This window comes from Andrographis paniculata, unplaced genomic scaffold, assembly GCF_009805555.1.
Source record: "Andrographis paniculata isolate CXL003 unplaced genomic scaffold, ASM980555v1 Contig62END, whole genome shotgun sequence".
Lineage (NCBI taxonomy): Eukaryota > Viridiplantae > Streptophyta > Magnoliopsida > Lamiales > Acanthaceae > Andrographis > Andrographis paniculata.
In genome coordinates, this window is record NW_026137598.1 from 2,501,329 (window position 1) to 2,517,097 (window position 15,769).

General features: G+C 41.6%; 2 protein-coding genes across 2 annotated transcripts; both read left to right on the forward strand.

Annotated features, from left to right (window-relative positions):
- The first annotated feature begins 152 nt into the window (after window positions 1-152).
- LOC127260405 (RING-H2 finger protein ATL22-like) lies at window positions 153-1,418 on the forward strand. The gene is made up of 2 exons (XM_051288137.1): window positions 153-798; window positions 895-1,418. The coding sequence occupies exons 1-2, from the start codon at window positions 153-155 to the stop codon at window positions 1,314-1,316; spliced, it is 1,068 nt and encodes a 355-aa protein (XP_051144094.1). The 3' UTR covers window positions 1,317-1,418.
- Window positions 1,419-3,140: 1,722 nt separating this feature from the next.
- On the forward strand, window positions 3,141-4,314 carry LOC127261125 (peptidyl-prolyl cis-trans isomerase Pin1-like). The gene has a single exon (XM_051289331.1). The coding sequence runs from the start codon at window positions 3,793-3,795 to the stop codon at window positions 4,294-4,296; it is 504 nt and encodes a 167-aa protein (XP_051145288.1). The 5' UTR covers window positions 3,141-3,792; the 3' UTR covers window positions 4,297-4,314.
- The last annotated feature ends 11,455 nt before the right edge of the window (window positions 4,315-15,769 follow it).

The following is a 15,769-nucleotide window of genomic DNA, read 5'->3' on the forward strand; positions in this document are numbered from 1 at the left end:
TTACTGAAATTACAACAAATTCTTTTATATTCTCTCTTGTTCTTGATTGTATCATCCCACAATGTCTTCTTGCCCATTCTTTGGATAAAGAAATATAGATACCATGTCATTGGTTACAAGATACTTTTTTTTTCTTCCTCATTCTTGCAAAAATGGCAATGGCAGCCATTCTTGGAGCCCTTGCCTTCATCACTTGTCTTCTCACAACCTCAGCCAATGCTTGCCCATCTTCTTCCTGTGGAAACCTCACCATAAACTACCCTTTCAAACTACAAGACACACAGACAGACAACAATTGCTCCTACTTCAACCTCTCCTGCACTTCCGACGGATTTGCCACGCTGGCCCTCCCCCACGCCGGATCCTTCTACGTTCGCTTCATTGGTACGTCATTCATACAGCTCTTCGATCCCGGGAATTGCCTCATGGCACGCCTGATGCAAAACCTCGACTTCTCTGATTCTCCTTTTGACGCCATTGGCTATGAGAACTACACATTCTACACGTGCCCTTCCGACGACTACATATTGAACAAGTACATCTACCCCATCGACTGCCTCAGCAACTCCACGGATTCAACCATTGCCAGCGCCTACTTTTTGCCGGAAGAACTTATTGGGACCGGTTGCCAGGTGATCGGCAGCCACATGCTCCCGGTTATGTTCCAGCGCCAATTCGAATTCGGGGGTATCTTCAGCGATCTTTATCTCACGTGGAACGATAGAGTATGCAGCGCCTGTGAAATGCCAAACGAACAGCCCTCGGATGGAGTTAAAAATAGCCCAATTGGGGATGGAGGTAAAATTTGCGACCGTTTCATCTAGAAGCTTTAAACCGATTTTGTAAATCTATATATATATATAAGTATGCTGCATTGCTGCTTAATTACGACAGATGGCTCCAACGGCAAAACATGGGCTAAGTTTAGTACGTCGCCCTTCTTGTTCCCGGCCTTAATAGCAATGTCGATTGTAGTAGGCGTTTGCGCGATGATGGCCAGAAAAATGGCAGCCAGTAGCAGGAACGACGGCATTCTTGATTTCCCGAGCGGCGAGGACGGTCAGCCATCGCCGGCAGCGGCAAGAGGATTGGACGAGTCGAAGATCAACGCGTGCACAGAGCTGGTTGTTCTTAGGACAAATCCAGAAGAGTTCAATGCATGTTCGATATGTTTGGAAGGTTATTGTCCTGAAGAGCAATTAAGAAGCATTGCTAAATGTCAGCACAGCTTCCATGCTCAATGCATAGAGCAATGGTTGAGTAAAAGCACCACTTGTCCTGTTTGTAGAACCATACTTTCTGACCTTCATTCTTAAGACTTTCGTTGTTTTCGACAGCATACGGACGGGGCTGTGTATGTGTGTTATAAATATGAATCTTTATTAAATAAAGATAGTAACGAACAACAACGGAATATCTTCCGTTTCAACCATTAGGTCGATTCTTGTGAACCCTACACTTCTGACTCAACATTGTTGCCTTTGCCACGTATTGAGCCGAGCTGGAAGAGGTCTTTCGCACATAAAATGATATTTAATGATTCTAATGCATGTTTAACATGTTTCGTATGCATCTGCTACTCCCAATTTTCAAGCTCCATAAGTAGCGGCAGCCTTATCCGAAGGATCAATCCATCTAGTCTACGTAGAAAGTCCAATCCCCCCGGCCTGGTCTAAGATATGTTGACATGTCCAAAGTTGGTCGTGGAAATTGAGGAAGTGGATAAACAAAGTGGATTAGTGGAGAAGTTGGAGAAAGATTTGAGTAACAATATAAATAATAGATGAAGTTGTGATATAAAAGGGAGAGAAAGAGACCACAAAGACACACATCTGTCCAGCAACAACACATTCCCATTTTCATCTTCAGATGTATATATATATTTTTTTCTTTTATGTTCTTTATTTTCTTTGCATTTCTTCGTACTGCCTGCAACTTTCCATTTGAATAAAACATTTTAGCATTTTGTTTCTTCTATATTTGTTTTTAGTGCTTTCTTTTGCATTTAAATTAATTATTTTTCTAGACCCAATTGATCATACCAAGATTCATATATTTTTTTTTTTTACTTTCTTGTTACATAAATTTTATTTTTCAATATTTTTCGGTCCCAAATGTATTAAGTTTTAATTTTCCATCGCAAGATCAAGCTCGGATATTTTCTTGACTAGGTCGGGGAACCCAATTCTTGTTGATTTCGATAGGGTTAACTTTTTGGGCTGTCATGGACAAATTTTAGTGACAACAGATTGACACGCCCATTGGAACACTGACGAGTCTCGCTATGTTTATGCAACTCTACAAGCAAAAGCTCGATTCTCCGCCAATGATGTCGAAGGATGAGGAAGCCGCCGGCAAGATTTCGGCGCAAAAGAATACCCAAGAAGCTGCGCAGGATGAGTCATCAGCAGCCCTAGCGTGGAATGAGCAGTTCGCGCTTAGTTATCCTATTATATTGCAAACGCAATTAAGCCGATGATCCGTAATGAACTCGCATGGGTGAGGGAAGAAGAGATCCACAAAGAAGAAGCTCCCACGACCAACACCGAACCTACCGGAAACAACCCTCTGTTGAGGGTGAAACTGAGGGCAGCATCGGATCCCATTCGGCAATATTTCGGCACGGCAATGTGACCGCACTGACTCGAGGAACCAGCAACAAAGGTGCACTCAGATGAGTCGTGGTTGAAGTAGTGACGTCCTCCAGGCAGGCTATTACAGTACAACCGCTATTACAGAGATCTCCGGGAAGCATCGGAGGTATCCACTAATTTTGGATTGCAATAATCAAGGAGCGACTGTCGATGCTTGGGGGGAATGGCCTTGAAACCTCCAGCAGTTTCTCGGACCTCCGAAATCACTTGGAAGGCAACCGCACCACCTTCGAGTGTATCCTGGGGGAGCTCCGCCTCCTTCTGGACCCTGGGGATCAGCCCCTTCGGCCATTGCGGTGGCGTGCGGATCAACATAACGACTCCATCGCTGCCGCCTCCGTATGGTAGGCAAGAAGAATAACACGGGATGAATTTTCCTGGCGTGTCCTGGAAGTTTCTAGATTACGGATCTTCAAATAAGAGGGTTTTGGGAACTTCCCGGTTTTGGCGGCACCACAGATGACTTAAAGGGCATCTCCGAATCCTTCAGGACCACCACCAACTCTACGGATGACCCAAGAGGTACCTCTGGCGGCACTTCAGCTCTAAATGCACCACAGATGACCTGGGAGGTACATCCGGTGGCACTTCCAACTCAAGACATCACCCAGAAGACAACCCCGCCACTTCCAGGAGAACTTTTATCTCCTAACACTGCCCGAAGGACATCGTCGCCACCTCCAGAAGCACTTTTAGCTCCAGACACTGTCTGGAGGACATCCCCGCCACCTTTGGGAGAACTTCCAGCTCCAGACGTCACCTCGAGGACAACTTTGCCACCTTCGGGAGCACATCCAACTCTAAAACTTACCTAGAAAGTAGCCCTCACAACGACGCTACCTCCGAGGGCGATAAGGAATGTAGATCCACCACGTCCACTACCTCTGGATGCATCATCAGCTACGGAAAGGGCCTTAAAAGATCCACGGGCTCTGAGGGGGCCAACTCTGTCAAATTGGGCAAACCAGCACCAACCCCTATACGGCCCGAAGGACACGCAGAAATACCCTCACCGCCGCAGCCAATTATCGATTCACAAGTGATTGAAGAGGCAGTCCGAAGAATATACGGCAACCCCGTCCGACTGCCCGCAAGGCCATAATATCAACGGCCATTCTCGGATCAGATCACCGTCTATATGAACCGCCGTTGCTCCGACGAACTAGTGGAAACCCCCCGATCGGAGAAAATTGACTTCAATCGGAAGCGGAAGACGTCAGCCGACCACCACCATCACCACCACCACGACAAGCACAAGCATGGAAGTAGTAAGAGGACCAAGACGCCCTCGTCCGAGAAGGTTAGGGCTTCGCACATTTTGATTAAGCACCAAGGCTCTCGCCGTAAGTCGTCCTGGAATGATCCCGAGGGCCACCTCATCTCCGCCACCACCCGCGAGGAAGCCGTCGCTCAGCTAGAGGGGCTCCGCGCGCAAATCGTCTCCGGCGACGCCACCTTCCAGGAACTCGCCAGGCAGCACTCTCACTGCAGCTCCGCCAAGCGTGGCGGAGATCTTTGTCCATTTGGGAAGGGTCAGATGCAGAAGCCTTTTGAAGAGACAACATTTGCACTACAAGTTGGGGACATTAGCGACATAGTGGACACCGACAGCGGAGTTCATATCATTCTGAGAACTGCCTAATTGCCTGCTGGAAGCTTGGACCTATTAAAAAAAGAACATTGAATATGCTGATGTATTTTCATTACCAGACAGGGTAACATAATGGATTGTATTACCATCCTATCTTATTACCTTCCTATAAATTCCTATAGTGAAAAAGCAGAGAATGTCTAGTTGCACTATATGACTCATGCATTGCAATTTAACATGCATTATGCTACTTTTCAAGGAAGTTGTTAGAGTTTCAAATGCGGGTATACTCATAAGGTAGCTTATGTCCCAAAAAAAAAAAAGAAAAAAAAAATAAAAAAAACCATCCTCTCCCCCAAAATGTTTGGACCCCAGAGTTTATGCTTTTTTTGGGGGAGAACTCGCCATCAACGATTAAGCATGTCGATTGATTCATGGCACAGTGCAGAGAAGACTTCGGGGAAAATGAATGGTACAAGCTCCAACTATTTTCGTTATCCCTCACCGGGCCAACCTTCACATGGTATGCATTTCTCCCTCTTAATTTATTTCATAAATGGGAAGACCTAGAAAGGGCAATCCACGAGCGATTTTACAGCCTCCTTCTGGAAGTGACAGTATCCGACTTAATTAACCTACGATAAAAACATGATGAGCCGGTAGAAAGTTTTTTAGAAAGATTTTACAGGGTAGAAGGTCGCTGTCAGGTGTGGATACATGAAAACCAAGTCGCCGACATGGAGGTCAACAATATGACGGGCCAAATTCGTGACAAATTGGCCCTTCAAGAGTATAACAATCTCCGACAGGTTTTTGCAAAGGCGGCCAAGGCGAAACAACTCATTCGGGATGTCAGTGGGAAATATCATTCATTGTATGCACAAGAAGAAATTTTCGATGTCGAGGAAGGATATGCTCGGACCTCCGTGACCATCCAACCGTCTCGTGCACCGATTAATACCATCGGAGTACGCTTAATAAAAGCTTACGCATCAGTAGCAAGGGTCGAAGGAAACTTGAGGAACCATAACGACACATTTTTGGAAATCCATTTTGAAAATAATAAAGAGATATGAAGGGTGGCCTTGGTGGACCGAGTGGTACTAACCTTTCATCCGATGCGGTGTTACAAGTAGCCCCTGAGGGATGAGCGTCGGACATGCGGTCGGAGGAAGAAAAAGACGAGAGCGCAAAGACGGAGGAAGCGACGGCGGTGCCGGATAGCTAACTCTGATTAGAAAAAAAAGAGATGAGGCATCAAGGAAATCAGCTCTGAGCAAGCCATACATAGATGGATGTGTCGGACAAGAGTGGTTTGCGACGTCCGCGTTGAATGCGACAAGAGTGGAGGCCAAAATAAGTTATTTCAGACAACAAAGCTCTCACGGATGAACAACCTCCTCTGGAAGATCCAAAAGCTCCAGATACGAAAGATGAACCTATGATTAGGGCTCTCGAAGATGATAGAATTTCAGAGGCCAGTATCGAACATCATAGCCAATGATCAAGACTTGGAGCGAGCCCTACAGTGTGAAGACGACTTCAAAGTTGAGGAAGTTGAATTTTTACTAAGAAAATCGAGAAGCTTTAATCCCAACCACCGCAGTTCCCAACGAATTTGACCCTAAGACGACCCGGACCAGCTCCATGCCACCGCCGGACGAGGCCATATGAGGCTAAAGCCGAAGTACCGCCGAAATCTCGTATAAAAATATTAGGCTTCAAAGTTTGACATTTTACGCAAACTTCCCGCCCAAATATTTTTTTTTTTGGGGGGGGGGGGGCATTTATTACTCCATAATTTTCAAGCCCAATAAGGAACGACGTCCCAACCCGGAGGATCAAATCATCCAACCCACGAAGAAGTTCAATCCGACCGGGCTGGTCCAAGATGTGTTGACATGTCCAAAGTTGGTTGGAAAGTTGAGGAAGTTGATAAACAAAATGGGTGAGTGAAGGAGTTAAGAGAGACTTGGGGAACAAGATAAGTAATGGATAAAAGTTGTGATATAAGAGGGAGAGGAAGGGACCACAAAGGCACACATCCGTCCAACACCAACATACTCCCATTTTCATTTTTTTTTTTATGTTCTTTATTTTCGTTGCATTTCTTCATAGTTCCTGCATCTTTCTATTTGACCATCAAATTTTAGCATTTTTTTTCTTTTATATTTGTTTTTAGTGCTTTCCTTTGCATTCAAATTAATTATTTTTCTAGAACCAATTGATCATACCAGATTCATATATTTTTTTTTTTACTTTCTTGTTACATAAATTTCATTTCTCAACATTTTTCGGTCCCAAATTTCTTACATTTCAATTTCCCATCGCGAGACCAAGCTCGGATACTTTTTTAGTAGTCCGGGAAACCCAATTCTTGTCAATTTCGACAGGCTTAACTTTTTGGGCTATCATCGATGAATTTCAGCGACAGGAAATTGGCACACCCAGTGGGATACCAACGAGTTTCGCTACATTTATGCAACTCTGCAAGCTTGATTCAAATCCGAAAAAAACTGCCACAGATCCTGGCAGAGCAACATCAACCCCTGTATGGCTCGGAGGACACGCAGAAATAACCTCACCGCCACAACCAATTATCGATTCACAAGTGATTGAAAAGACAGCCCAAAGAATATACGGCAACCCCATCGGGCTGCCCACAAGACTATACTATCAACGGCCATTCTCGGATCAGATCAGCGTCAACCATCCTCTCCCCTGGAATGCTTGGACCCCAGAGTTTATGCTTTTTCGGAGGGGGAGAACTCATGCTCAATGATTGAGCTTGTCGATTGATTCACGACGTAGTGTAGAAGAGATTTCGGGGAAAACGAGTGGTACAAGCTCCAACTATTTCTGTTATCCCTCATCGGGATGGCCTTCACATGGTATTCATCTCTCCATCCTAATTTATTTCATACATGGGAAGACCTAGAAAGGGCATTAAACGAGCGGTTTTACAGCCCGCTTCCGGAAGTGACAGTATCCAACTTAACTAACCTATGGCAAAAATATGATGAGCCGGTAGAAAGTTTTTTGGAAAGATTTCGCAGGGCAGAAGGTCAATATCAAATGCGGATACCCAAAAATCAAGTCGCCGACATGACGGTCAACAACATGACGTGCCAACCTCATGACAAATTGAACCTTCAAGAGTATAACGATCTCCGGAAGCTTTTCGCAACGGCGGCCAAGGCAGAACAACTTCTCCGGGATATTAGTGGCGAAAATCATTCATTGCATACGCAGGAAGGCAATTTTGATGTCGAAGAAAGATCTGATCAGACCTCTATGACTAGAGCTGTAAAACAAACGAACAGTTCGGGAGCTCGGCTCGGTTTGGCTCGTTTGAGCTTGCTAAAAGCTCGTTCGTTAAGCTAAACGAGCCGAACACGAACATAAATTTTGGCTCGTTATGTTCACGAATGAGCTCTCGAGCTTGTTCGCGAACGATCGATAATATTTATTATAAAATTAAATTAATAATTTTATATTTAATAAGTATATATATCTTTATAAATATTATATTGCATTCTATTTTTTATTTAAATTTATTAATAAAAGTTATAATTATTATTAACTAAATTTAATTTTTTTAAAAAAATTAGATAAATAAAGTAAAATTTCTCTTAACGAGCCGAGCCGAGCCAAACATGAACAAAAAATTTGCTAAACGAGCCGAGCTCAAACAAAAATTTCAGCTCGTATCTCTTAACGAACGAACATAAGCCGAGCTCTAGTCCTTAACGAGTCGAGCTCAAACATGAAAAGCTCGGCTATGTTCGGCTCGTTTACAGCTCTATATGTGACCATCCAACCATCTCGTGTGCCGATCAATACTATCGGAGTACGGCCAATGAAATCTAGCACTTCACTAGCAAGGGCCGACGGAAACTGGAGGAACCATAGCGACACATTTGCGGAAATCTATTCTGAAAAAATGTAGAGATATGAAGGGTGGCCTCGGTGGGTTGAGTGGTAGTAACCTTTCATCCAACACGGCGTTACGAGCTGCCCTCGAGGGATGAGCGTCGGACATGCGGCCGGAGGAAGAAAAAACGAGAGCGCAAAGACAGAGGAAGTGACGTCGGTGTCGGACACCTAGTTTCGATCAAAAGGAGATGGAGTTGCAAGTAAATAAGCTCCGATACGCCATACACAGATGGATGTGTTGGACAAGAGTGGTTTGTCACGTCCGCGCCGAATCCGGCAAGAGTGGATGCTAAAACAAGTGACTTCGGACTACAAAGTTGTCCCTGATGAAAAACCTCCTTCAGAGGATCCAAAAACTCCAGATAGGAGGACGAACCTATCATTAAGGCTCTTGAAGATGATAGAATTTCAGAGGCCAGTCTCAACATCATAGGCAATGATCGAGACTTGGAGCGAACCCTACAATACGAAGACGACTTCAAGGTCGAGGCAGTTGGATTTTTAGCAAGAAAATTAAGAATCTTTAATCCCAACCTCCATATTTCCCAACGAATTCGATTATGAGACAACCTGGACCAGCTCCCTGCGTTGCCGGATGAGGCCGTATGAGGCTAGAGCCGAAGTACTGCCGAAATCTCGTACAAAAATAGTAGGGCTTCAAAGTTTGATATTTTACGCAAACTTCTCGCCCAAATATTTTATGGGGGGCATTTGTTACTCCCTAATTTTCAAGTCCGATAAGAAACAGTGGCCCAACCCAGTGGATCAAACCATCCAACCCACGAAGAAGTCGAATCCGACCGGCCCGGTCCAAGATGTGTTGACATGTCCAAAGTTGGTTGGGGAAGTTAAGGAAGTGAATAAACAAAGTGGGTGAGTGGAGGAGTTGAGAAAGACTTGGGGAACAAGATAAGTAATAGATGAAGTTGTGATATAAGAGGGAGAGGAAGGAACCACAAAGACACACATCCGTCCAACACCAACATACTCCCATTTTCAATTTTTTTTTCTTTTATGTTCTTTATTTTCATTGCATTTCTTCATAGTTCCTGCATCTTTTTATTTGACCATCAAATTTTAGCATTTTGTTTCTTTCATATTTGTTGTTAGTGCTTTTCTTTGCATTCAAATTAATTATTTTTCTAGATCCAATTTATCATACCAGATTCATATATATATATATATTTTACTTTCTTATTACATAAATTTCATTTCTCAATAATTTTCGGTCCCAAATTTGTTACATTTCAATTTTCCATCGCGAGATCAAGCCCGGATAATTTCTTGAGTAGGCCGGGAAACCTAATTCATGTGAAATTTCGGATAGGAACGTCTCATCTGGCTCATCCGAACAGTCTGTTTCTTCCTCTTGGACGTGTATAAGGTGTGCCCCAATTCTGAATTTTTGTTGCCTATTCAGAGGGCTACGCCATTCTTCGAAGCATAGGACTGCCTCGAGGAAATCAATCTCTGCAACGATGCAGTGCCCCGGATGACCAGGATCAGTTCTTTGTTGTCCCTGAATCAGAAAAAATGACTTACTGACTTACCCAAGAGTACCGAGACTATTTTGCGTGGGAGGACCACGAGATTTTGGGTTTATCCAGAAATTTGGTTGAACATCGGCTGCCCACCAAGCCGTCGTTTAAACCTTACAAACATCCCCCACGGTAGTTCAACCCGGAATTGATGGCGAAAGCCAAAGAATAGGTGAAAAAGTTGCTTAAGGCTAATTTCATTCGTACTTGCTGATACCCGGAGTGGATATCCAACATCATATCCCTGGTGAAGAAAAATGGGAAGATCCAAGTGTGTATCGACTTTCGCAACCTTAACTTGGTGACGCCCAAAGATGAATACATTATGTCGATCGCCGATATGCTTTTTGACTCCATGGCTGGATACAAGATCTTGTGTTTTATGGATAGGTATTCAGGGTACAATAAGATATATTTAGCTGAGGAAGATGCTCATAAAATAGTATTTTGATGTCTAGGGACGATCGGCATATTGTAGTGGATTGTAATGCCCTTCCATTAAAGAATGTCGGAACAACCTATCAAAGGGCTATGAACGCAATCTTCCAAAAGTTAATCGGCGAATGTATGGATCGATGATGTCGTTTTCAAATCCAAAGCATTCAACCACCACCTCATTGACCTATAGAGAGCCTTAACCTTGATTAGGCAGCACAACCTTAAAATGAACCTGGAAAAGTGCGCAATTGACATCCAAACGGGAAATTTCCTAGGCATTCTCATCTATTAGAGGGGGATCGAAATCGATCAGAATAAGGCGAAGGTAATCTAGGAATTGAGGCCCCCATGCAACCTCATAGAACTATAAAGCTTGGTGGGCAAGATCAATTTTTTACGACTATTCATCGGCAACGCCGCCGGAAAGATGAAGGCGTTCTCTGCGTTGTTACGCGGAAGTCGGGATATTTTTGAGTGGGGAGCAGCACAATAGGTTGCTTTGGAAAAGATCGAGCAGGCCCTTATGTCACCATCGGTGTTGATGCCGCAAATCCCAGAGAAAGAGTTGAATCTTTATATTTTGGCAATGGAAGACACTATCGTCTGCTTCCTCGCACATGATGATTGAGTTAGGTCAAAAGAGAGCAATTTATTAACTCAGTAAGACTTTAAATAGTCAAGTGGGCTATGAAACTAGCATCGTTCACAAAAAGGTATCAGCCCCTAGAAACGGTAAAATGGCAGGTTGTTGCCCATTTTTTGGCCGAACACCCCGGAATGATCGAGGCCGCCCTTATGGGATACATCGGACTGGAACCATGGCAAGTTACATTCGATAGTTCGAGCATCGAAGGAGCAGTAGGGGCTAGAGTTGTGATAAATAGTCCCCAATGAGAAGTTTGGCGTTTTGCACACCAACTCCCCCAAGGAATCACAAACAACCAGGCAGAGTATGAAGCTCTCTTGCTGGCACTCCGTTTTCTCGCCACAAGACAAGTTAAAAACGTTATGATCCGAGGAAATTCCCAGTTGGTCATCTGAAAAACATTAAAGAAATTTAAATGCAAAGACCAACGACTCCAGGAACTTCTCCGGGAAGTGCACAATCTGCTCCGCCAATTTAAAAAGATGATACTAGATGACACTCCCCGAGAAGAGAATTCGGAGGTGAATGACCTCGCTCGACGGGCATCTGAGTATCGAACGGAAGAACCAGGCACTAAATTCAAATTCCTAACTACGAACAGGGTTGCGGAGTAGTGCACAGAGCTCCTCGAGGCATTGGTAGACGGCGAACTCTATCGCCGATGGGCCATGGAACCTTGGCACGGTGTTTGGGACGATATGATGCCTTGAAGGTAATGGCGGAAGTACACGAGGGCATCGGAGGAGAACACAGAGCTGGCCCCATCATAAAGTAGAATATCCTCCGATAAGGATACTATATCGCAGAATTGCATCGATTAGGCCAGAGGATGTCCTTCATGTCAATGCCATGGCCTTTTACAATGCGCTCCGGCCAAGGAACTTCATTCGATTCTCAAACCGTGGCCCTTTAGAGGACGGCAATGGACGTCATCAATAAAATTCACCCACCATCATAAATAAAAACACGCATTCATCCTCGTGGCAACCGATTACTTTACAAAATAGGTAGAAGCTGTCCCGCTGGTCCAGGTACGGCTGAATCATATTATTCATTTAATTAAGAATAATATCGTTCATCAATTTGGCATACCGAGGATCATCGCAACCGACCAAGGGACGGTGTTCACTAGCGCGGAGCTTAAGGCCTTTGTAGCACAATATGACATCCGATTGGTACACTCTTCTTTGTATTATCCTTCAAGCCAACGGGCAAGCCGAGACTACTAACAATATGCTAATTGCCATCATAAAAAAGGCGTTGGAGGATAATCCAGGGACATGGAACGATACTTTGGAAAAAGCCTTGTGGGCTTATCGGAACGCAAATTCCATCGCGACCGGAAGTACACCCTATAGACTGACCTACAAACAAGACACGGTCTTACCCCTTAAGATCACGGTACCTTCTATTAGGATCTTGAAACAAAATAAAATGGACAAGCAAGACCGGGTGCTGTAGCAAGAGCTAGACAGTCTGACGGAGGAACAACCACAGGCCCTTGAACACCTCCGACTTCAAAAGAAGAAGGCCAAACGAACCTTCCAAAAATAGGTTCGGCCTCGATCTTTCCATGAAAGAGATTTGGTTTGGAAAGCTATCCTTCTTGTAGGCCCCAAAGATCCAAAGCTCGGAAAATGGTACCCAACTGGGAAGGTCCTTTTATCATTTCTGCGAAGTCGTCAAGCGGCGGGTATAAGTTATAGAACCCGGAAGTGGAGACGTTCATTAACAGGAAGAATCTGAAACCTTTTTATCCATCATTTTGGGATCTCGAAAAACGTCTGACTCAACAGCAGCCCGGAACAGCTCCCGGTGATGCCCATAATGTATGATTCCGACCAACGAACTAGGATAGCACGGAGGATTGGACCTCTAGATTGAGTAGGTCATCAGGCAGATCAATTCAGACACTATAGACGAGGCCATTTGAGAAGATGTGGAGATTTTCTCTCACTTGAAATAACGGTAATTGTCATTTCTTCCACCGGATAAAGAAAGAAAGATGGTGGTGGCGTGTGAAGCTAGTGAAAAAACTTCTCCGAGGCATGCATACAACAGTGTTTGTTTGAAAACTATCACAGATTCACAAAAATAATTTTGAACTACCAAAGATATTTTTGCCCAAAATATTTTTATGGAGGGCATTTGTTATCCCTAAAATAATTTTAAACACAGCCCGGAGGTCCACCATGAATATCAAGTCACTTAAGATCGGGCTGGCCCAGAGAATAAACAACCCATCTAGACCGGAAGCCCAATAGCATGCCCAACAATCTAAGCTATAAACAATCTAGAGGAGATTCTTGTGCACGTCCGGATAAGGGATAGTGGAAGAAGTGGGTAAAGTAGTTCTTAAATTGAGTGGGAGAAACTTGGGAAGCAATTAAGAGAGGATTTAAAAAGGAGTAAATTGAGTAGAAAATGGGGATCAATATTTGAAACCAGAGGCATCAGCCAATTCATTCTCTGCTCATTTAATTTTTTTTCTTTTTTGTTCCTATTTTCTTGCTGAAGTCTTTTTCAATTCAATTCTTTCAATTATTGTTCCAAGAATTTTCCTATTTTGAAACTTTTAAGATTACATCCGTAGTTCACGATTTTTCAATGCTTTAATTTGTTCCATTGCATTTTTCTTCAGCTCAGTAATTAAATTCCCGCACATTTTAGATTGACTTATTTTTTAATGCGACACTCAGCCCGAATATTTTCTTGAGTAGGCCGAAAAACTGATTATTGTCGATTTTGACTGGCCTAGGCTTATTGGGCCGTCATCGATGAAATCTTCAGAGACAACATATTGGTATGCCTAGTGGGACACCGATGAGTCTCGATACATATATGCAACTCCACAAGGAAAAATTTTGTTCTCCCTAGAATAATTAAGCAATAAAACAACCTAGTCCAGAGGTCAAAATCTAGCCCGGAGGCCTACCAAGAAGATCCAACCGCTTGAGATGAAGTCAGCCCAGAGAAGTGGTTTGTGCTTTTTTGGATAAGGAGTAACGAATGGAGTGGTTAGGTTGGTTCCTAAAAAAGTGAGAACTGGAAATATTATGGAACATGACGTGGGAGGTTAAGAGAATTATGGAACAAGATATCAATAAACTATTTAAAGAGGGTAAAGGATTTAGGAAAGGGAATTATCACATCCGTACCAACAAGTGCAACAATAATTTATCTTCTTTTTTTTTTTCTTCATTTTCCTTACTACTGCATAATTCAGCATTTCTTTTATCCATTTTTTTTTAGCTTCTTTCCAATCATTTTTTTATTCCAAGATTCTTGCTAATTTGAATTCCTAAGTTGGCGTTCGTGCTTCAATATTGTTTTCCTTGCCTTGCTTCACTTTATTGTATTTTTTAGCTTAGTAATTTAATTTCCATTTAAAAACATTAATTTTGAATTGCAATATCCAACCCGGATATTTTCTAGAGTAGGCCAAAAAATCCAAATTCTCATCGATTTCGACTGACTTAAATCTGTTGAGTTGTCATCAATGAATTTAAGCGATAACAGCGTCTAAGAGCACCAACAAGAGATTCAAATACAAATATCTCCATTTTCTTTTATCTTCCACACTACTTCATTTCTCTGTCAGATAATTTTTTCTATTTTATATTTTAAATTCATCTCATTTTATTTTATGTTCACACATCATTATATATATCTAATTTTTTTTTAAAATCAAACATTTTTATTAAATTTATAATTAATCGATAATAAATTAATATTTTGTAATAATTAATTTTCAAAAATAATATTTAATATTTAATATTATTTATTATTTAATATAATTCAAATTATTATTGAAATATTTTTTGAATATTGTCATTTTCTATGATCTATGAATTTGGTAATCTTTTAATAATTTAAGATAATAATTTATATTATTAATTCACTGGTGCTCCGAAAAAAGATTACCAAATCCATAGATCATAGATGTCACAGATTCTAATACAATAGTTGATTTGCCATGGTCTCTTTATGAAAATTGTCATTTTCTTGCTGTTAGACAATTTTTCAGTCCCTGTGCATGCAATAAATATTTTTCACAATTATGGGAATATAATCATCTACATATCAGCAAATTTTCAATATATTGAAATGACTTTTTCAACAAATTTTTTTACACATATTCTTGTTGTGCTATCTCCAATATGAATGTAATCATCTATATATTAGCAACGCTACCAAAAACCAATACGCGTAAAGTAGTTGCACATTTTTGTAATGGTGATAAACCAAACATCCATGTTTCATCTTGACGTTGTTGGAAGAACTCATTTTATGTTGTAAGACGATCAACAATATGTAGAAAGACATGCCCCCTCATTTGAAATATGTGACGAAATTGAAATATATATACACAAAATTTTTAAGAAAATAATCGTTGAACAAACATTTATGATATTCTTCACGATTCCTCTCGATGTATGTTTGTTGACGAGATCGATGTTCCTCTTCACTATTTATGATAACTTCTTGAAGACGTTGAAATTGCATCCATAAATTGAAAGAAACTATATCCTCCTCATCGGACCCTGAATTAGAATAAGTTTGAGATGAATTCGATATTTTTTTAAGAATGTTATTTGGTTGATGGGGAAAAATTTTAGCAATATGAAAATATTTTATGCAATGAAAGTAATGTAAAGAAGTGAATTATTTATAGTATATATTATATTAGAAAAATAATAATATTAATAATATGTGAATAAATAGTATAAAAATAATGTTATTGATGAATAAATATATAAATAAGTAGAACAACAATTACTAGATATACAACTAAAGCACTGTAAAAAATACATATGAATAAGTAGTACAATAACATGTGAATAAATAGTACAATAATGGAGTGAATATATAGCACAATAATTAAAAAAAGTATATATCACTAATTAATTTCGAATAGATTGATCACTACTAGATAGATACACAACTAAAGTAATTTGATATATCA

Coding starts and splice junctions, on each gene's coding strand:
- LOC127261125 (XM_051289331.1), top strand. CDS start 3,793: ATGAACCGCCGTTGCTCCGACGAACTAGTGGAAACCCCCCGATCGGAG.
- LOC127260405 (XM_051288137.1), top strand. CDS start 153: ATGGCAATGGCAGCCATTCTTGGAGCCCTTGCCTTCATCACTTGTCTT. Junction 799..894: donor TAGCCCAATTGGGGATGGAG/GTAAAATTTGCG, acceptor TAATTACGACAG/ATGGCTCCAACGGCAAAACA.